This window comes from Phycodurus eques, chromosome 1, assembly GCF_024500275.1.
Source record: "Phycodurus eques isolate BA_2022a chromosome 1, UOR_Pequ_1.1, whole genome shotgun sequence".
NCBI lineage: Eukaryota > Metazoa > Chordata > Actinopteri > Syngnathiformes > Syngnathidae > Phycodurus > Phycodurus eques.
The window spans coordinates 11,265,265-11,287,419 of NC_084525.1; the positions used below are offsets into that span (position 1 = coordinate 11,265,265).

General features: G+C 41.3%; 2 protein-coding genes across 4 annotated transcripts in view; one reads left to right on the forward strand and one right to left on the reverse strand.

Moving 5' to 3' along the window:
* Positions 1-475: 475 nt before the first annotated feature.
* On the reverse strand, positions 476-10,209 carry orc4 (origin recognition complex, subunit 4). The gene is made up of 14 exons (XM_061678998.1): positions 10,129-10,209; positions 8,319-8,387; positions 8,147-8,223; positions 7,984-8,074; positions 7,829-7,904; positions 7,665-7,750; positions 6,357-6,405; positions 6,136-6,287; positions 4,665-4,838; positions 4,501-4,587; positions 1,579-1,687; positions 1,410-1,505; positions 1,278-1,345; positions 476-1,193 (listed from the first exon to the last, which is right to left on the reverse strand). The coding sequence occupies exons 2-14, from the start codon at positions 8,373-8,375 to the stop codon at positions 1,011-1,013; spliced, it is 1,305 nt and encodes a 434-aa protein (XP_061534982.1). The 5' UTR covers positions 8,376-8,387; positions 10,129-10,209; the 3' UTR covers positions 476-1,010.
* Positions 10,210-11,161: 952 nt separating this feature from the next.
* The window catches only part of LOC133402750 (methyl-CpG-binding domain protein 5-like), a 45,406-nt gene continuing 34,412 nt past the window's right edge, over positions 11,162-22,155 (forward strand). For 2 of the 3 annotated variants that reach the window (XM_061676834.1, XM_061676853.1), the window contains exons 1-5: positions 11,162-11,229; positions 13,087-13,647; positions 17,320-17,422; positions 20,625-20,796; positions 20,986-22,155. The exon at positions 20,986-22,155 is cut by the window's right edge and continues 1,179 nt beyond it. In XM_061676834.1, the coding sequence (XP_061532818.1) occupies positions 13,538-13,647; positions 17,320-17,422; positions 20,625-20,796; positions 20,986-22,155 (1,555 nt within the window). In that variant the 5' untranslated portion in view covers positions 11,162-11,229; positions 13,087-13,537. Of the gene's footprint in view, positions 11,230-11,701; positions 11,787-13,086; positions 13,648-17,319; positions 17,423-20,624; positions 20,797-20,985 lie in introns of those variants that run through there. The other variant, XM_061676844.1, reaches the window with a different exon arrangement.

Consider the following 22,155-nt stretch of genomic DNA (forward strand, 5'->3'; position numbering starts at 1 on the left):
CTCTAAATTATCTGTGGCAATATCTATCCCAGGTGTGCCCCCGTCTAACCCCAAGGCTACAGTCACACCATTTGTCCCATTCTGTGTCACTCACCCTCCTCTTTTTTTTGTGATTTTATAGATTGTCAAGTACTGCAATTATATTTTGCTATTGTCTGGAACTGCACTGCATTAGACTGAGACTTGTTTGTAATATTTTGACTCTACTGTTGCTGAATGATATAGCCAAATTATTAAAATCAGCTCTCATTATGATGCAGTTCAACCACTGGAAACTACAACCATAGTAGATAATTATGGGTCAAATTCAGAATTGGAGGACACCATTTTTGAAACGTTGATCAATTATTTTGTATTTGTTTTCAAGAAAAACCTGTACTAAACCATCTTACATTTTGATTCATCCAGCTCAACCATCAATGACTGAAAATATTGAAAAAATATGAATAGAAGGGAGCACTTGTCTACTGGTCATTTTACCTTGATGTAATTTCTGCTGAGTCATGCAGCTCACAATTTTTCCTCTTTCAGGGTTGCGTGTACTGTCTGTTGAGACAACTTGAGAGCATATTACTATTTAAAATGTCTATGATAAAACTAAAAGTTTCAGCAATTACAAGGAAGACAACAAAATGACACCCCAGAAAAAGGTTATTTAAAATATATATTTGATATGCAGATTAGTCAAGGGGGGAAAAAAAACATTTTAGGGGCTTGATAAAGAATTGGTTTATTTGGTATTTGAAATAATATTTAGGAGTTACAATACTTTTATTACAGCTATTCACATTTTGTCTCAGGACAACTATAATTTACATGAATGAATTGCACATTTCTGTATTCTGGCAGGGATTATTTGAAATTACACGGAGGGTGAAAATGTCCTCCAATTCTAGAATGGCCCTTAATACCTCTCTGGCAGTTCCATTAAAAAGTAGCTTTATTATTTTAGGAGGACAAGAGCACAGCAATAAAATGACACACTCTCTCACAAGGTTAGGATTTGAATCCTAACCAAATGCAGACATACCCCACTGTTTGATATCTGTGGGGCATTGTGGGTACTTCTGCAGTGCCTCCATGATCTGACAGTTGTCCAGTGTGAGTTTCATCAGCTGGTATTCTCTCTGGGTTTTGGCTGAAGAGCCGTCAACAGGTCGGATTAACTCCAGCTGCTGTAGGTGCTCGAAGGCCTGTGGGGAAGCAAAAAAAAAAAAAAAAAACTGCTGATAGTTTGATGCTTCCAGGTTAAAGAAGATAAGAGTATTTGCACACACCTTCATGACAACAGGCTGCTCAAAATTGTACATGGAATTCGACTTTCTCTGCAGGAACATCTTAAACTCTGAAAATGGATAAAAAAAAATAATAGGTTGACTGATCACGTATGTTTGCTCGTTTACACGAACCATTGTGAACCATCTGGAAGTTGAAGGGCTCTCCTTCATAGACATCGTTAAGGTGTTTCATGGCAATGACCAGGCACAGCTCCAGGATGGAAAGACCTGAAAGAAATCCGGAGGTCCAAGTGAACTCCATGCATAACTGTAAATGATGAGGTTCTGTTTTACACTTTACCATGAAGCATATTGGACTTTGCATCGCTGAAACACAGTCTGCTGGCTTCCAGCACGTCTGCAGGCTTGATGGTAGGATTTACGATAGAGATGCGACTTAAGCACAACATCTGGAAGAAAAAATAAGGTCCAACAAGTTGATTTTTTTTTTTTTTTAAGTAATTATCACTGCTGGAGATGTCATGTTTTCATAGGTATGGGTTTGCCCCCAGTATATCAACCTGTATTGTTTGAGTTGCTGCACTTTCAAGTATGACCCAGTTCTTTTTGAAGATGATCTATATTTTGATGACATCTTCAAAATTAAGGTTTAAAATAAAAAAAACTTAAACTGATGTAAACAAAAAGTGCTGCGTATACAGGATCAAAAGCTGTAATGTCAAACAAGTTTTATCTGGATACAATCCATATTACGCATTTAATCCAAATTAGATGTTCAGATCATTTTACAGTGGTGCCTTGAGATACGAGTGACCCGATTTATGAGTTGAGATACAAGCCGTTGTTTGGACAATTTTTTACCTCGACTTGCAAGCAAACATTAAGATATGAGCGCTGTATGGTGGGAGTGAACTCAATTCACTTCACAAGCAGAAGGTTGGCAGATGGTTAACACTTCTTCAAAAAAAGAAGCTTCAGAGGCTGTTTATTGTCACTCCCAGGTAAAGGTTAAATACAAAACTTACATGTGTATTTAAAACAACCCCATTGCTTTAGATAAATCAGTTTAGCTTCACATTAACAAACAATGCAACATGCTATACACAAGCTAACAAATAGCATCGGTGTTGCAGTGTTCCGCAACACTAACCAACAGTTGTTTGATCACAGTGGAACAGAACATGTATACAGACTATAACTACTCAAAGCCATACAAAACTATTCACGACTTATATTACTGCGGCTTACTGAGGAATTTTGATCAGCTCCATGTACAAACCACAATGCCAATGAAGTTGGGACTGAGTAAAATGTAAATAAAAACTGAATACAATGATTGGCAAATCATTTTTTATTTTTTTTAAATACACTATTAAGACAAGATTTAAAATGTTCAGACTGAACAACTTTGTGCGAATATTCACTCATTTTGAATTTGATACCTGCAACACGTTCCCAAAAAGTTGGGGCAGAGGAATGTTTACCACTGTGTTACATCACCTTTCCTTTTAACAACATTCAATAAGCGTTTGGGAACTGAGGGCACTAATTGTTGAAGTTTTATGGTAGCGATCGTTCCCATTTTTGCTTGATGTACAATTTTAGTTGTTCAACAGTCCAGGGTCACAATACACCACACATTTTCAATGGGAAACAGGTCTGGACTGCTGATAGGCCACTCTAGTACTCCCACTCTCTTGCTAGTACTCCCACTGTCTTGCTGAAATAAGCAGGGACATCCCTGAAAAAGGCGTTGCTTGAATGGCAGCATAAGTTGCTCCAAAACCTGTGTCTACCTCTCAGCATTAATGGTGCCTTACAGATGTGCACGTTACCCATGCCATGGGCACTAACACGCCCCCATACCATCACAGATGTTGGCGTTTGAACTTTCCGCTGATAACAATCCGGATGGTCTTTTTCCTCTTTGGCCCGGAGGAATATGATGTCCATGATTTCCAAAAACAATTTGAAATGTGGACTCGTCAGACCACAGCACACTTTTCCACTTTGCTTCAGTTCATCTCAGATGAGCTGAGGCTCGTATAAGATGGTGGCGTTTCTGGGTGTTGTTGATACACTGTATGATTTTCCGTTTGCATTGTAGAATTTTAACTTGCATTTGTAGATGTAGCGACGGACTGGGTTAACTGACAATGGTTTTCTGAACCCATGTGGTAATATAATTTACACAATGATGCCATATTTTTAAAGCAGTGCCACATGAAGGATCAAAGGTCACGGGCAAGCAATATAGGTTTTCAGCCCTGACGCTTACATCCAGAGATTTCTCAAAATGTTTTGATGATATTATGGACTTCAGATGATGAAATCCTTAAATTCCTTGCCATTGCATGTTGAGAAAGGTCATTCTGAAACTATTGGACTATTTGCTCACGCAGTCCACAAAGCGGTAAACCTCGCCCCATCCTTGCTTGTGAACAACTGAGCCTTTTGGGGATGCTCCTTTTATACCCGATAATGACACTCACCTGTTTCCAATTAACCTGTTCACCTGTGGAATGTTCTAAACATTTTTTTTTTTTTAGGATTCATCAACTTTCCCATTCTTTTGTTGCCCCTGTCCCATCTTTTTTGGAACGCGTTGCAGGAATAAAATTGAAAATTAGATTATATTTGCAAAAAAAAACCATCTTTATTGAGTTTGAACATTAGTTTGTCTTTGTAGTGTAGTCAACTGAAAATAGGTTGAAAAAGATTACTATTATTATTATTGTTAATTTACTTGCGTTTTACGCAACTTCCCAACTTTACGGTGCCCAAGGTGCACACAACAGAAGGAGCAGCACAATGTCCACTGAATTGAAGCAAACAATATAGCGAAACTTGTTTAATTCTAATTTTCTATTTAATCATGTAATTACTGTATGGTTTTAAAGTACAATGCAATAAAGTGCTATTTTTTAAAATTAAAAATACATTACAATTATTGGGAAAGAGACTGGAACTGATTAATGGCATTTCGATTAATTTCAATTGGGAAAGATGGTTTGAGATACGAGAGTTTTGAGTTATGAGCGTGGTCACAGAACAAATTAAACTCGTATATGAGGGCACCACTGGATTTTAGTCAAATCTCATCAGCTCAGTGTCATTTCTTGTGAATCTTTTTTTCCCTTTCACCAAGAACAACAATATAAGTTAGAGAAGAAAAATGCATAGATAGATAGTCGTTGTTCACTCATTCATTTTGGAAAGACAAGGCAAGGAGGTTCTTTTGCTTGAGTGACGAGTCCCTCACCAGCAACATGTGCAAAGAGCGGAAGTCTTTACTGGAGTTAAAATGTCTCCGTAAAATATCCTCCACGGATTTCTCTTCACAAAAACTCTGGAGACAAAACACAAGCACAAAAGCTTACAAGACGCTTTCTGATGTTTGACTGAGCCGCTGTCTGTTTGCCTTACCTGCACACTGCTGTTCCAGTCCTGAGCGAACTTCCTTTCAGGAAAGTCATCCGGCAGGCTTAGCTGGGATCGGACACGCTCCAGGTACTGAGTGAAGCTAAGGCTACTCAGCAAGTGGATCTGACGGTGGGAAAACCGCGATTTCACTCGCTTCTCCAGCAACTCTAGGACATCCTGGGAACCCACAGAAATACAGATCACCATTGTGGAGGTCAAAGACATGCCGGTAGTCATGTATATAAATTGCACAGATGCCAAAGCCTAAGAAATATAATTGTCTTTCTTTAATTAGATGAGTGAATTATTTGTATTCTTTCTCGTCACCAAACTGAAACTCAGGTCAGACTTAAGTTGTAGGATTTCTCATGCAGCACACTGCCTGCTTTAGGATGCATTTATAGTAATGAAGACCATATATAACCAAATTCTCTTCTAGGCTCTCAGCAATCTAAATTATTGGACTTTCCCGGAAAAAAGACCTGCTAAATACATGTTTCGCAACTGACACACTCACCCAATCTATTGTTTTTTTAAAATGTTACACGTCCATCCATCCATCAATTTTCTGAGCCGCTTCTCCTCACTAGGGTCGTGGGCGTGCTGGAGCCTATCCCAGCTATCATCGCGCAGGAGGCGGGGTACACCCTGAACTGGTTGCCAGCCAATCGCCATTCGGACTCACAGTCACACCTACGCGCAATTTAGAGTCTCCAATTAATGCATGTTTTTGGGATGTGGGAGGAAACCGGAGAGCCCGGAGAAAACCCACGCAGGCACGGGGAGAACATGCAAACTCCACACAGGCGGGGCCAGGGATTGAACCCCGGTCCTCAGAACTGTGAGGCAGATGCTCTAAACAGTCGTCCACCATGCTGCAATGTTACACGTATGAGGGCCATTCCATAGAATCAGTGTCATTTGCTTGTTGTAACTCTTTAAAAATATAATAATCTTTTTTCAACTCTAAATATGATAACACACATATTGAACTACTCAAAATATGCAGTGGCCCATCTCAGGCAACTTATTTTTTTATGTCATTGTTTGTCTCGTCATGAAACTCCTCATCTGAGTAACAGGGCTGAAAGTAACAGGACTGTGTTTTTAATATAGAATTAGCATGTGTATATATGAATATTCAAAACTTTTCAGAGGCGGTAATGTGTTAGGGAAACAGGACTAAATGAAAACCCAGGGACACCACTAAAGTGTGAACTTATTTTTTTGTTTGTTTTTTAAAAGAAAATATAACATCTCTAAAGGATTTAAAAGTTAGTCATTTAAATTAATAAAATTTATTAAATATGCAATCAGATTAATGTGCAGGACACTGCTTAGTCAAAAAAAATAGTTAATTTGATCGTGCATTTATATATTTTAATTCCTAGGGACACAAATGGCACCGTTTCAGAGGAATATCACATGAACAACCCTGTTTTTATTTAATAAACTTTATAGGAGGACAGCTCACCAGCCTACAGGTGAGGCCAACAACAGCGACTGGCGCCTGGGCCGACTGAGATACGTCCAACAAGTTGTAGAGCAGAGTTTGGTTCTTGTGGTGAGCGAACAGGTCAAACTCATCCAGGACGAACAAGACTGGGCAGGTGGTGCTGCGATCGCCTGTGCACAAAAATGATGAACCAGCAACAGGGGGAAAAAAGTTGCAGCTTCTGCGAGTTGTTATCTGACCTTTCTTCAGTGCCTCCAGCAGGAAGACCAGGTTCTCTGCAAAGCTCCCCTGGAAGAAATCACATTCCAATTAACATGAATGGAGCAGTTCACCGTCAGTTATGTGGATTTTTTATTTATTTATTTTTTAATATGAACACGTTTTCTCTATTTCTTGAAAGAGCTGAGCCATGGACCATTTCATAACATTTGTAAACCACAGCCACCAGGATACATCCAGGTGGGAGAAAAGTGACAACCGCTGACCTGAGTCAAAACCGTGACACAATTGTTTTGTGTTTGGGGTTGCACAGCCAGATATACATTAAAAGGTTTATTTTTTTAATTACCTTAAAAAAGATAATCTAAATTAATCTAGCGGAGGCGGCACGGTGGCCGACTGGTTAGAGCGTCAGCCTCACAGTTCTGAGGACCCGGGTTCAATCCCTGGCCCCGCCTGTGTGGAGTTTGCATGTTCTCCCCGTGCCTGCGGGGGTTTTCTCCGGGCACTCCGGTTTCCTCCCACATCCCAAAAACATGCATTAATTGGAGACTCTAAATTGCCCGTAGGTGTGAATGTGAGCACGGATGTTTTTTTGTTTCAATGTGCCCTGCGATTGGCTGGCAACCAGTTCAGGGTGTACCCCGCCTCCTGCCCGATGACAGCTGGGATAGGCTCCAGCACGCCCGCGACCCTAGTGAGGAGAAGCGGCTCAGAAAATGGATGGATGGATGGAATCTAGCGGAACCTGTGGGTGACGAATAATTTGAGTGGATGTCGTAAAATGTTGTATAGACCAGATCGCAAGACTGCCTGGTAGCCCAATAGTAGCCACTTCTAATGAGAGACCACAAAGCCAACCTCTATCGTTGGGTTTGTGGAAGGAATTTTCTCACAGATATGTACGGTATACAATTTGTGGTTCGGTTTCTAGCAAAATGTAAAAACTGCGCGTAGACTACATCGCACTATCCATTTCGCTGTCAAAAGAGCACGCCTGTGTCATTAATCCAAGCAACAAAAGAGATCAAGATTAATGATAATGTTAATTATGTCTGACCGTCTACCTTCGAAGCAATGTATCTCACCAACATCTTTTCAACTGAGACGTCATACGTTCAAACTACAGTGTGTTGAGTTATTTTGAGTGGGCACTGTTGTACAAGTTTTACACTGACAACTTTATAATGCAGCAAAGCATAATTTTTTTCAGTGTTGTCCCAAAAATGTCAACATTTTATAGAAAGTAACACTTAACCTCTAAATAATGTTAATGTACACATCGTTACATTATATTCTTTTTTCCAGAGAAATGTGTCGACACTCACAAACACTTTGTCCCCAACAACATTTTCCAGGTTGAGTTGTCGTGTGATTTCTTTCAGGGCTATTCGGTCGTCAGTCTGCAAGAGGCCTGTACAAACAGACAAAAAGATGTGTTCAACCAGCCTTGAGCAAGGATGAGAACATTCGGAGGAATCCAGCGACGTACCATTGAGTTGAACCTGCAGGAGGTTTTTCTGCACTTCCTTCTCCTGCAGCAGGTCTCTTAACACGCACTTGAGAAGCTGGAGACAAAAGGACACCACCAGTAAATGTGAGTGCACCATGCAGAGCTGAAAGAAGCACATTAGAATGTGATCTCACCGCGGTTTTCCCTGATCCCCTGGGACCTACGATGAGCACAGAGTTACTTTCTCCATGGATGGCAGTTCGTGTGAGCAACCCCAGCAAGTGTCTGAAATGGAAACATGAATTCCAGGAGATGCAGTGAACATCACAAAGCTCCAAAGAGCAAGTGTAAACTTACTTGTGTTGGGCCTCAGATGCTTCCAGCCTCCTGGGGAGCTGCCCATGGCAAAGTCGCTCCCTCAGACACTTGTGAAGCTGTCATTGAAAACCCATATTGATCCGCAGTGCACACACACGTCAATCACTATTGGTACAAATGAGGAACTGTACTCTTAATAAAGGCGACAAACCTGTGTGATACAATCGCCAATTGGCATTGGCGCATCTTTGGACTTCTGTTTACTCATGATCACGTGACACTAGAAGGCATGTGTCAAGGGGGAAAAGTTAACCATTTAGTAGACATAAGACAGGACAAGCACTTGGAGAATAATATGAGATACAATTTAACTTGCATGCAAGGAGATAGTTGAAATACAACTTGATGGCTGCTTCTAAGGAATGTCTGCCTATTTCTCCTTAGGCCAGGTCATGTACACACTTGAACAGGAAGCTATCATCTGCCTCATGCAACTAGTGCCAACTACAGACATCTTGCTTTGTCTCACAGGAAAGTGATAGAGAGAAAGGAACAAGGTCTACTTTCTTATCATCACACTAAATAAAAAGATTATATGAGGTTAAATTAACATAGAATAAAAGTGCAAATGCAAATATTTTTCAAACAAACGATGTAGGATAAAATATAAGTGTGATGTTTTAGACAGAGGTGGGAAAAGTACTCACACTCTGCACTTAAGTAGAGGTACAGATAATTATTTAAAAAAAAAAAAAAAAGAACTGGTAAAAATAGAAGTACTGATGCAATTCCTGTACTTAAGTAAAAGTTCAGATTCTGAAACATACTTGAGTAAACCATTATCAAGTTCTCCGTTTTGATAACTTGGCACAACAACAAAAAACTTTGCTGCACAAATTAGTTTCCCGAGTGCTCATACTGAAACGAAGAACATTTTTATTACATTTCGCATGTTGTTGTTTAAGAGCGAGCTTGCCTTGGCTCAACTTTTCTCAACTACTGAAACAATGTGTTCCCATAAAAAAGTACAAGCCCCTTTATTGATAAAGCTCTAGAACAGGGGTGTCAAACTCATTTTTGTCACGGGCCACAGCGTAGTCATGACTTGCCTCAGAGGGCCGCTACAACTGTGAACCCATATAAATGAAAGATTACCTCATATACTGTAATTACATACAGTATACACAACACATTGATGAATAGCCAGTTTTGAAACCAGAAGCCTATAAAAACATGTTTTTCAACTATTACATTTCTTTTGGAAGGGGGATTGGTAACAAAAATATGCTTGCAAATATCTCAATGGTATGACACCAGAACACAATGAGCAATTTTGATTTGCTTTTGCGGGCCACATAAAATGATGTGACGGGCCGGATCTGGCCCCCGGGCCACCAGTTTGACACCAGTGCTCTCGAACGTTCCGATATTTGGGAGTACTGTAAAAGCAAAAGCTTCAGAAAAATACAGATTCAAGTAAAGTACACATATCTGCAATAGCTAGTTAAGTAAAGTAACAAAGTATTAGTACATCGAAGTACTAATACTTTTACAAATACAGTTGGTAAGTATTACCACCATTTGTCAATGTTCAGTTGCAATTTAGCACGACGATCGGACAGAATATCACAAAAACTAATTTGTCTCGACAACTACAATATTAGATGATGACTTTCAGATTATTTGCATTGGCCTGTATGCTTTAACTGAAACTCCAGAAATTACATGAAGAAACAGCTCTTCTGGATTCTGTCTAAGCCAGCATATAGACAGATGTCTTTTTATGACAATTCAAATTTGGTCACACGTCGTGCTTTAATTAAAAAAATAATAATAATAAAATACAACTGATTTAACGTGAATTAACTATGAAAAAGCTTTTGGTCTCACGTCCATGCAAATGTCTTTTGTGCTCGATCCTCATTTATCCTTCTAATTAAATTGCTGTAACTTGTACCGGGTTGATACACTGACGTTGAGTTACCCAAAATCGCAGGACAGATAAGGAATTGAAAACGTACCTAAATATAGCGACTCAATCTTGCAGATGTCTAAAAGACGCGGGGAAACGGACACGCAACTTTGCACTTCCGGCTTTTTACTGCAGTTCCGTTGTTGTCATCGTTGATTGGCTGCGAAACGTGACGAGAATCCACCCTGCCACCTCCAAAACCACATACATTAAATGTTTATCATAAGTGTGTTTAAAATTCGTTTATACAAACAGGAATATGCAGAGTTACCACAACATACTCGAGATTTATTCATTTTTTTATTTTTAGTTTTTTTTGCCTTTTGGCACAATTTCGTGGGGACCAACTGTAGTTCTCCATAATGTCCACACGATGACGCCGCGAGTAAACGTTCACGCTCTCTCTGGGGATATGAACTATACTTATGGTTCTGTATCATGTCCACACGGTGGCATAAACTGACCCTACTGTACAGGAATAAAACGCAACAAAATAGTTTATTTTGTTGGATTTGGGTCAAATTTGTGAGTATTTGACTCCAAAATATTTAATGGCACAGTGTGATTGGTATAAACGGCAATGGTGTGTTTCAACAGGCAACTTGTGGGACAATATGCGTCTGAGTTCAGTTCTGTCCACCTATGTGCCTGCTGTGTAATTGTCATATTCACTATTTTTATTCATGAACAATTTATTATTATTATTATTATTATAAACATTCTATGAGATCATTTGATCTTTTATTGTTTGCCATAATTTTTTTCAGGTAGGTAGATAGGTTTAAAGACATATGAATATCATATTTTAAAACATACCTACACATGCTTACATGTTTAAAGTGCCTTTCAGTGCACTTTATTGAGAAACTGAGGATGAACATAACTGCATGTACAAACATTGATATCTTGGCAGTGATCTCTTCTTTTTAGGAAAATGCAACAAGAATGGTTTGTCTTCCTTTTAGGAAATGAAGAGTGCAGATCGTAGAGTGTGTGCGTGCGCGCGTGCACGCGCGCATGTGTGTTGGAGCTTTGGGGGAGCATCACCTCTCCTATCTGCTGGCTGTCGCCACCACGCATGCGCAGTACAGCTCGCCATCATTTCCAATATCCCTGTGTAGGAGAACCAGGAGAGGCAGATAACTAATGGGTACGTTTCCTTTTCTCCCCCCTTAATATCAGAACCAAGCCTTGGTTCACTGTTGTATCGCCAATGTGCATTCACTGTATGACTCGGGTAAGAACGGGGCTTTATGTATAGCTTTGGCGAGGGCATGAACGTTGTTGCTGAGAGCGTCTCTTGTGTGGCTGCAGACGCAACGGCTTTGCACAGCGAGTGAGCATGCTAAGGCTAATGGCAGCTCATCGGGCCTAGCCGTGGCCTTGCGTTGGCCCCTCGGGTCCAAAGCCGTCGCGGGCCCAGCTGTGCTTCACATCGACTTTTGACGTCGGAATGTTGGATACGTGTCTTCCTTCTCAGCCCCGGTGACGGGTCGCTAACCGTAGACATTGTGGACGTTGTCCAATGTACCCTCGGTGCGTTTTGGTTTCAACAAGCTAACTGGCTCTCGAATGCTAACGGTAGAGTAGACAGCTGACGCTTGGCAGGCTAAACCTCCAGCTAGCCGAGTAGTGACCACTGCATCACAGTCGAGCCTGCTCTAGTTTTGTTGACACCGTCACTTCTTCGCCAGGGGACTCCGGATGGTGCGTTAAACTCATCATTATACCCCACGGCAGTTCAAAGTCAACATAAACTCCTAATATTATGTTAATGGAAATATATGGGTGGCTAATGCTAAATTGCTAACTAGGAAACTATTTGTTTCAATTGTGGGTTAAGGAAACACATTTAGACGTCGCTCTCCAGACATAGGACAGTTAATTCCGAAAGCGACATCTCGCCTGTTTTCAGCCAAATGTTAGTTAGCTGAGCCTGTCTTTAAAGCTGTGGTACCGTAGCCAAAGTTATCTTTGTAGTATGAGGCTGGTCTCATCACCAGGCTTGCTCAGGTGAAAACTGAAACTATGTTTTACTGTGCTTGCTTATTTTGGTCCACAGAGGCACCATATGAGGGGAAAAAGTGATGGAGGGCCCATGACTGACAAGAATTCAAGAAAATAGTATTTCTGATTTGCAGCGGTGACATATTTGGGATGTATTTTTTTCACACGGCCAAACTAATGCCAATTTACTATTTAGAGGTGTTGCAGATGTTGAGTGAGTGTATTTTCTGTGACATGAAGTATAGTAAAGTTTGCAGTAGAGGTGTTTGACGTAAATGTGTGCATGAAATTGGTTGGCAGAAAGCAGGAAGGCTTCCTATAACAGTGGCTGAGAAAGATGCATAATCACCGAGTTTTCATGGGCCTTTATCACAGTATATACGTTTGGGCCAGTTTATGCCAAGCAAAGATATGCAGCAAAGCTACTGTACACCAGTGGCACCCAGGTTATGCCTAATCAATGCGTAGTTAGTAGTTACAGACAAATGGGGTCCAAATCAATCCACCTGGGCTGACCTGAGGCAATATTTACATGTAATGTACATGTAATATAGGTGTGAATAACCCAATGGCTGCCGGTCGGCCATTAATTGAGCAGTCTTTTTGCCAACCAACATGCTACGTGACGATTTGGTGACGACACGGAGGTTAATAAAAATCTTTTTTGTTGCATTTTTATGACTGGAAGTTTTAAATGAGATTTTCAACATTGTGGTGGTTCCTCTGATCAGCAGCTGCCACGGTTACCGCTACATTTCTTACAACGATGACACCCCCCTTCTGTAGTTGTATTGCTGGCTTTGCTCCCACCCGCTCCAGTCATGAGTCAGCAGCACCAGCGGTTGCAGGGATGCTTTGTCACTCACAGACTCAAACAAGCAGCTCGGTATAGCAGGCAGAAAACATTAATGCAGTTTGTTTGTTTTCTCCCAGAAGAGATCATATGTAAATGGTGCATTTTTCCTTGTTTAATTGCTGTGCACTTGTTCAACCCGAACAGGAACCGTGGGAATACCACAACCCAGCTGCCTCTGGGAAGAAACATGTTGAACTCAGCCTGCTTGTTCATCTGACACAAAGGACAAATGGTACCAAAAAGTTAAGGTGAAGGTGTGTGCGTGGGGGGCCGGGTAGAGCACAGCCATTCCTGATCATCTTCCTGAGCGGGATGGCTCTGAATGACAAGAGGCAGTAATGGAGGTCTATGTGGCAATCAGCACTGCAACCATGAAGCAGCTAAAAGGGTAGGGTCAACCTACCCGACCATCACCACCCCCACCCCCTCCCCCGTCCCACCCCCACCCCACACCCCCTTCCCTGCCCATGCTCTGAGTCCTATACTGGAACCACCCTGCTGACTATTGGAAGACAAACATGGTGTATGTTGCAAAGACTATGGTGGATGTTTGAGAGAAGTACCTCTGTGGTGTGAGCACAAATTCAGTTGAGCAATGAATGGCGGAAAGGACTGTGAGGCAGGAAATGAGAGGCAGGCCATCCCTGTCCAAGTCCCCATTGGCTGGCAGCGCAGGAGGGAGCATGGTGGCATCCTATATGTCAGGTAGGAACAGCATTGCCTTATATGATGTTATAACATGTTATCAACATACAAATGTGATATTAGTATCACATCAGAGATTTTAGTCTTAAATATTTGAAGGAATATCAAGGCACAATTTATTTTAAAAGTCACATTGCAATGGCATCAAATCGAAAATAGCACTGTACCGCTGGTGCTCATTGGTTTGGTTTGATATTGCAATGGTCTTACTAAGCTTTCACAAGTATAGACGATTTCATAATGTTTGTAATCAATAGGCGTCAGCCAGGATACTCCTGGGTGACCAAAAAGTGACTATTGCAGACCTGAACTCAAAACTATAACAAAAACTCCCTCCGGATATTTGCGGTTCGGCATTCCCAAATTCACTTATCCGTTTTGTTTTGTTTTTAACTCAATCCCCAGCTTATTCTGTTTTTTTTTTTTTTTTTTTTTTTAAAGACCTGATCCCTGCATGCACATTTTTTTGTTTGTTTTTCAGATTTTTTTTCGTGGTAATTATAAGGGAGTTTTAATTATTTGCTGGTTTACGCTATTCGTGGTCGGGCTCAGTCCCCATCGCCATTTATCAACAAAAGTCCAGTGGAACCTGTGCATGAAGTGGATAAATCGAGAGGCTGTCATAAAATGGTTGTGCAAAGAAGATCTCAAGACTGCCTGGTCGCGTAGTAGCCACTTCTAAGGGACAGACTGGGAACCAAACCTCCATCATGGGGTTTGTGAAAGGCATTTTCTCACAGGTGCAGACCCTTTCCAAAAAATAGAATATCATGAAAAAGTTTGTTTATTTCCAAAATTCCATAAGTGAAACTTTCATAGATTATAGATTCAGGGCCCACAATCTAAACAATTTCAAGTATTTATTTGTTTATTTTTACATAATTTGTGCTTCTACCTCATAAAACTCACAAAATCAGGAATTAAAAAAAATAGAATACTGTGACGAAATCACCATTTACTTCTCAGTTTTTGTAGATAAAGAAAGAAAGAAATTAGGGTCACATTAAATCAATCAAAATATGGTACTTTCAAAACGATATGTTAATCTTCAATACTTGGTTGGGAATCCCTTTGCTTTAATCACTGCCTCGATGCACCGTGGAATTGAGGCAATCCGCCTGTGGCATTCATTGCCTGGGAGTTATGGACGGCCAGATTTCCTCGATGCTTGTTGTCGGTTCTTCTTTGTTTTGGGGTCTGGTGCCCCTCATTTTCCTCTTGATAATACCTCATAGATTCTCAATGGGGTTTAGATCCGGCGAGTTGGCTGCCCAATCAAGCACTGTAATGGCATGGGCATCAAACCAGGTTTTGGTGCTTCTGGCGGTATGGGCAGGGGCCAGGTTCTGCTGGAAGAAGAAATCTGCATCTCCATACAGATCCTCAGCAGAAGGAATCATGAAGTCCTCTAAAACATTCTGCTAGACTGTTGCGGTGACCTTGGATTTAAGAAAGCAGAGTTTACCAACACCTGCACTGGACATTGCATCCCAAATCTGACTGTGGATATTTCACACTGGACCTCAAGCAGCTTGGGTTCTGTTCTTCACCCATCTTCCTCCAAACCTTTGGACCTTGATTCCCGAATGAAAGGCACACTTTACTTTCATCGGAAAAGAGGACCTTGGACCACTGGCCAACAGTCCAGTCCTTCTTCTCCTTGGCCCAGTTGAGACGCTTCCTATGTTGGCTCAGGCTCAGAATTGGCTTGACCCAAGGAACCCGACAGTTATAGCCCATCTCCCAGATGCGTCTGAATCTAGTGATTTTTTTAAGATGTGACTCCCGCCTCATTCCACTCTTTCTGGATCTCTGCTAGATTCTTGAATCTTTTCTGTTTGATAATCCTATGAATCCCACTGTCATCTCTTTTGCTGGTGTATCTTCTCCTGCCACATTTTGTCCTTCCACTAGACTTTCTATTGATATGCTTGGACATTTAATGACACCTGGGGAAACCTGTGCATGGGGCTTTTGAGTTTAGTAGATTATTAGTGTTTGACACTCAGTTAAAAACATTTATGCCTTGCAAAATTTGGGTCGATTTATTGACAGTGTTCTAATTTTTTTGAATTCCTGATTTTGTGGGTTTTATGAACTGTAAACCCAAATTATGTAAAAATAAACAAATTAATACTTGAAATTGTTTAAATTGTGGGGCCTGAATCTATAATCTATGAAAGTTTAACTTTTTGGATGGAATTTTCCATGATATACATTTTTGGAGGATTGGGTCTGTATGTAGAAAATGGTGGTTGGGTTGTCTTTGAGTAATTTAGCTAAACATAATAGATAGCCTCCATGGTGAAATGGTCTACAGCATAAAGATTTGAGGATGCCAAGTTGCCAACACTCACCTAATGAGCTCTGGCAGCTAGTCCATGATCCACAGTCATCACAATGGTTTTTCCTCTCAAATAAAATCTACTGTGGCTAGCAGACTTGGCATTCATTCATTCATTCATTCATTTTCCGTACCGCTTATCCTCACTAGGGTCGCGGGCGTGCTGGAGCCTATCACAGCTATCTTCGGGTGAGAGGCGGGGTACACCCAGAGCTGGTTGCCAGCCAATTGCAGGCAGACTGGGCATATAGTAGGAGATAAAGCAGAGCAGGGCAGAAGCCAGGGCACAGGCTGCATGGGTTCAATTCCAGTTCGTCTTCCTTTCTTTAATGTTTCTTTTGTTATTTATATTGCGACTGCTTTCTAGTAATGCACCAGACTTGCAGTCATGTCTGTGTTTTCTTCAAATATTGTAGCAGTTTAATGTAAGACTTTGTGTGGTGTGTAGTCATGCTGTCTATTCCAGTGAGTCAGAACACAAGGCAGTGAGGCCAAATTGCGTGTAGCATCATTATTCTGATTTTTTTCCGTAAGGCAAACTAGTCTGGGTCCCTTTTAAAGATATGATTATACTTATTGGAGGTCTTAGTTTTTCTCAGTTCATTCACAGTGATGACATCTCATTCCCCCCTAAGCTAATTTTCCAGATACTGCAAAATGTACCGTATTTCTTCAGTTAAAGGCTTTCACTCTAGTACACTGTGCTTCAAATAATCACCAACTAATAAACTCCTCCGTATTTCTCAGAAAAAAAAAAAACAGAAACATGGTAACATTCTTTACTTCAGATAGAAAAGATAAAGCTGATAATGTTTATGATTCATGAAATCACCAAGTTTTGCCCACCTTTGAAACCAGTGATAATCCACTCAGCTGCGATGTGGACTAATGGTGTGGGGTTGTGTAGCAGGCCTTGTGTCTTGTTGAACATACACTGTGTACTCATCACAATGAGCTAAACAGTTGGCCAGTGTCAAGTTTATTTTTGGTGTTGGAAAGAATCCGTCTACGTCTTTGACCATGGCCTGAAACTGTCACTATGCGGATGCACACACTCGCTCGTGTACTTTTGCATTGCGAATGAAAGCGCTTTAAAAACACAGCCCAACTCACATGCACCAATATGAACATGCCAATGTAATATGATGTGCAATAGATGCATTTATGGGTAGTCATTCTAGTATGAGTACTTATTTAATTTACAGTAAAAATGAAAAAGAAATAAACAAGTTGAAGGCAAATATTTGAACCATTTTCGTAAGCTTTCTGATCTCGCATCTTGAATGGTGTGTACTGAAATATTACCTGCATGTTTTTCCTTTGTATAGTCCCAGTGGCTCAGTGCTCTCCAGTTTGGAGCAGGTGAAGAACTACCTTCTAACAGATGGAACATGCAAATGTGGTCTGGAATGCCCACTCATTCTCCACAAGGTACTTTACTGCAACATCTAATTTTACTTTAAAGTCCCTGCAAAGTGAAAATAAATGTAAATTTGACACACCGCACAGAAGTGTTGTTAACATTTGAAATTTGAATGAATGAAACATTCAACCAAGTATATAAACTGTGGCTTCAAAGTTGTGAAAAATCAAGCTGCTGTTTGTGCTCTCAGACGCTGTTGGCGTGTCTGCTGAATGCGCCCAAACCACGCCCAGCTCAACAGTCAATCAAATACCACACTTCTTTCTTATGCCTACACATACCTACAGGTTTCAGCCACAAAAATATATCCTCATAAAGCCTCCAGTAGCTGGAATATACCCTACTGGGTCGTTGCGAGGCTATCCACGCCAACATAAGAGGTGCAAGTCACCAGCTAGCTTGCGAGCTAACCGGGGCTCTTTTCGGCCAACGGACAAACAGCGAGATTGTCCTCTACGTTACCTCCCTGCATGGTGTTATGTCGATGTTTGCGTCTACATAACAGAGACACTTCAGGGAAAGTCAACCGTTTCGTAAACATGGCACCGCACGTTATTTAGCCTGTGGCTCACTCATGCTACGAGACAGACATTTGAGCACATACTTCCTGCTAGTTATATACCCACAATGCTTTGCGTTCCAACATCAGAATCAGAATCATCTTTATTTGCCAGGTATGTCCAAAAAAAACACACAAGGAATTTGTCTCCGGTCGTTGGAGCTGCTCTACTATAACAGACATTTAATTGACAGAGAACACTTTTGAGACATAATGACATTGACAAAAAAAACAGTCACTGAGCAATAAAGGGTTGCTAGTTATCTGGTGATGCCGGTACTTTTTTTTTTTTTTTTTTTTTTTTTTTTTTTTTTTTTTTTGGACAATTGTGCAAAAAGATGCAGAGTCCTCTCGCACTTAGAGCAGTTCGAATGACTAATATTGCAATAGTCCAGTGCAATGACCATTGTGCAAAGGGCGCCGAGACTTCAAGGAGTGTATGCGTTTTAAGTGACGAGTAGTGCGATAATCTGGGACAATGTTGATTGTGCAAATATTGCCGATACTACTCAATCAGTGTCAAATGGAGCAGATGCTACTCTGGCATGAATGGCCAGTATTGGTCAACAACAGATATGCAAATAGTGCAGCGTGGCGAGACAACTACAGTGAGTGCACAAGTAATATATAATTGGCCCCACAGAATTGTGACAACGAAGTCAAAAAAATTGCCAGCATGTTGTAATGGAATTGTAAGTTAGGTGCTATTACAGTACGTAATATAAACATATTACTGTAGCCTGAAAAACAAAATACATAGCACAAATTCAAATAACGACACAGAGCTGTTATGTAAATTGTAGCTGCATTTTCGCTAGGGCTGTGCAAGAACCTCACAATTCAATTGGATTTAGAGTCTTTAGCTTGCAATTAGATTCAAAATTGATTTAAATGCTGTAATATCGATTTAATAAGAAGTAATATTTTTAATGCCATGGAAATATATTTCACCTCACTTTTCGTAAGCAATAGAAATTTGAAAATAAAGAAATTCCCATAACTGTTTGTGCACATGGGGTACAAGTAAAATAAAAACATTACAGTTGCATATGAACACTGTGCATGCAAACTTGCTGTTGTTGTGATGTTTATTTCCTCTTGGAAATAAAAACCTGCACAATAACAACTTATTTGGGCACATGGAGTACAAAAGTAAACACATGATGACAGTTTGTATCGAAAAGGTAAAGAGCATGTATACTTAAACAATATGTCTTTACCTATTAGGATTAGGGTTATGATCATTATCTGCAGGGTTTTTAAGTAATATCTAATTAAGTAGCATGTTTGCAGCATTGTGACAATTGCAATCTTCAAACGCCATTCATTTATTGGCTCACTATATTGCTCCGTGTGACTTCCTTGCAGGGCAGAACATTTGACCCTAATTCCCACTCATTAAAAATAAAATTAGAAGTGATAGCTACCTACGTAGGGGTCGGTCGCTCTTTCTGCCGACTTCATGGACTCCAAAACTGTTGTCTTAACTCTATGTACGACTTAGGGAAGGCGACTTCTGATGTGTTTTCGTGATGTTATTGTGTATAGTGGTTCGAGTGCCTTTTGTCTATTTCCTGCGTTTCGGATTTACAGCGAATCCAAAATGACCCCAAAAGTTCAGATTTAACAGTAGAAGTCGCTTCACATTGCTTCTGCTTGATTTTTTCGCCATTTTGTTGTTGTTTGGTCAATTGCAGCTTCCGTCCATACAGCGCGAATCACATGCAAAGTGCCCCCCACTGGCCAGGAGGTGAATCGATTCAGAGGATTTGCAAAGTCGATAGTGAATTGTGGGGGGAAGAATTGCAATGCATTGATGAAGCGATATATTTACCCACCCCTAATTTTGAAAGAAGTTACAAACATACACAGAGGAATCCAACCCATTTAGCATTGTTGCTAAATTCACCCCTGTTGTCCAACATATGTCATGGAAGGCCAATCCTTTATTTTCCTCCTTTGCCTACTCGCCACAAGTGACTAAGGAAAGTGTTTGCCAACATTATTGACCATTTTCACAGTGGATTTCACAAAATTGAAGTAGGAATGCACCAATCACACATTTGTTCCAGACTGAGTACGAGTACATGAACTTAAATTTTCATACTCGCCAATACCAAGTACCGATACTTGATAATGCCGTTATGGCTTACAATTGCAATGAAAATGTTTTATTTTAATATACTATTGTTCAAAAACACAATTCCAAAACTTTCCTTGGAAAACATGGCATACGTTTCACTCAAATATGACACTTTTTAGGGTAACAACTTGTCATTATTGAAATTTTAACATCCAACTGCATGTTTTCCTAACAGTCTTGCAACACACTTCACTTAAATGTAGTGTGTAAAAAATAAAACGGTGACAAGACTATGAAGTTACACATTATCTTGCCATCACTTCTCTTCACTCTGTTTTAAGAAAGTGAGGGGCAAGTTCTTTTATATGAAGAGACTCTTGCCAGGCCACCCGCGCTGCAACTCAGAACTTTTGGGATTCACTGATACCAAGATGCCGTAAAACTGTACTTGTCAATATCGGTGAATCCTAAACTTGAACACAAAAACATCAAGCACTGCAGATAAGTAATAATACTCTCATAACAAAATGTTTGAATTTATCCAGAAGTCACCCATCTTATTCCTCAGGTGTTTAACTTTGACCCGGGGGCAGTGGTCAAGCAGAGGACAACGGAAGATGTGAAATCAGATGATGATGTCACCAAACTCTGTATTCACAAGCGGAAACTTCTGGCTGTGGCTACACTGCACAAAAGCATGGAAAGTCACCCGCCCCTCACACTAATGAGTCCTGTTGGAGGTACGTCTTCGATTGAAGTGTAGAATTTTTCTGCTGAGAGACGAAACACAACCAGCTTCTTGGAGGTCCTCTCAGTAATTGAAACAGAGTTAAATCATTTGTTATCAACTAGTGTTTGTCAGTGATTTGTGTCTTTGTGTCAATATGTCAGCATCAAATCAAATTAAATGTGCTTTGTTTGGCCTCAAGGTACGCCGTCTGTGGTTGTGTCGCATTCTGCAACTCATCGAGCAATAAGGACAAAACCACACGATGTCCTGCCAAATGCTGCTGGTCCAGACTGCAAGAATGCTTACAAGATGGTGATGGCAGCTGGCCACCAACAGCAGATGTACCCTCCTCAGGAGATCGGTGGAGGGCAGCATTCAGAGCTCTGCGCTGGATACTCCAGGTCACAGAGGTTGCCCAGCAGTGATCCAGGCCCCAAATCCCCCTACCGGGTTGGGTATGGGGGAATGTTGAGCCCGCCCATCTCTAGCACTAAGTTTTGTGGAGATGGCTCGCAGTCACCCTGTACAGACACTCTGGCCAGCCCAGAGGGCTTTCAAAGAACGAATCCTTGTATATTTCCAGTTGCTGGCAGTCCCAACTCAGCTTCCATCCATGGAATCTCCAGAACGCCTCTTTCTCCACCTAGCATGATGCTCCATGTATCCCCTGTGAGCCAAGCGGCCTGTGCCATGACAGTAAGGACTAGCAAACCCCTCTCACCCACAGCCACTGCCAAAAGCCCCGTCATGAACAATATGCCACGAGGAAACTTCCCCTATGGTATGGACATACCCAGTATAGCTTACCACCATAAAGCACAGCCTCCTGTGCATCCTGTCCCACCACCTCCTCCTGTGCCACCCGCCTGTGTCCTGCAAAAAAGGCAGTTGACATCTGAAAAAGACCCCTTAGGCATTCTGGACCCTATCCCCAGCAAGCCTATTAGTCAGCCCCCAGCCAACACCCCAAACTTCCAGCCTAACATCCACACTCAGGTATCAATGATGAATGTAAACATCCCCCCTCCTGCCATTGTCCCCTTGCCAAGTAACTTACCTTTGCCCACGGTAAAGCCTGGGCCTGTAGGCCATGGTGGCCAAGTTCAAAGGACTCAACAGAGCGGTCCGGCTCCCTCCATGTCGCCATCCCCTGTCACCTCTCCTGTTCACATAGCAGGATCCTCCCTTGGACGAGTGGAAGCTTCACCCCATCGCTCACGCTCTTCTTCAACCTCTTCTGACCACGGGAACTTTGCGATGCCGTCAGGGCATCAGGGCCCATGTGGCACCATGAAGATACCCCCTCGATCTCCCAGATCGGCCATCGGCTCTCCCAGGCCATCTATGCCCTCCAGCCCCTCCACCACCA

What these genes read in the sequence shown, in the direction of transcription:
- orc4 (XM_061678998.1), bottom strand. Translation starts at nt 8,375, where the DNA reads ATGAGTAAACAGAAGTCCAAAGATGCGCCAATGCCAATTGGCGATTGT. An exon ending in GCATCTGAGGCCCAACACAA is followed by an intron (nt 8,075 to 8,146) that starts GTAAGTTTACAC and finishes TTTCCATTTCAG; the next exon opens with ACACTTGCTGGGGTTGCTCA. An exon ending in AGCAGCCTGTTGTCATGAAG is followed by an intron (nt 1,194 to 1,277) that starts GTGTGTGCAAAT and finishes GCTTCCCCACAG; the next exon opens with GCCTTCGAGCACCTACAGCA.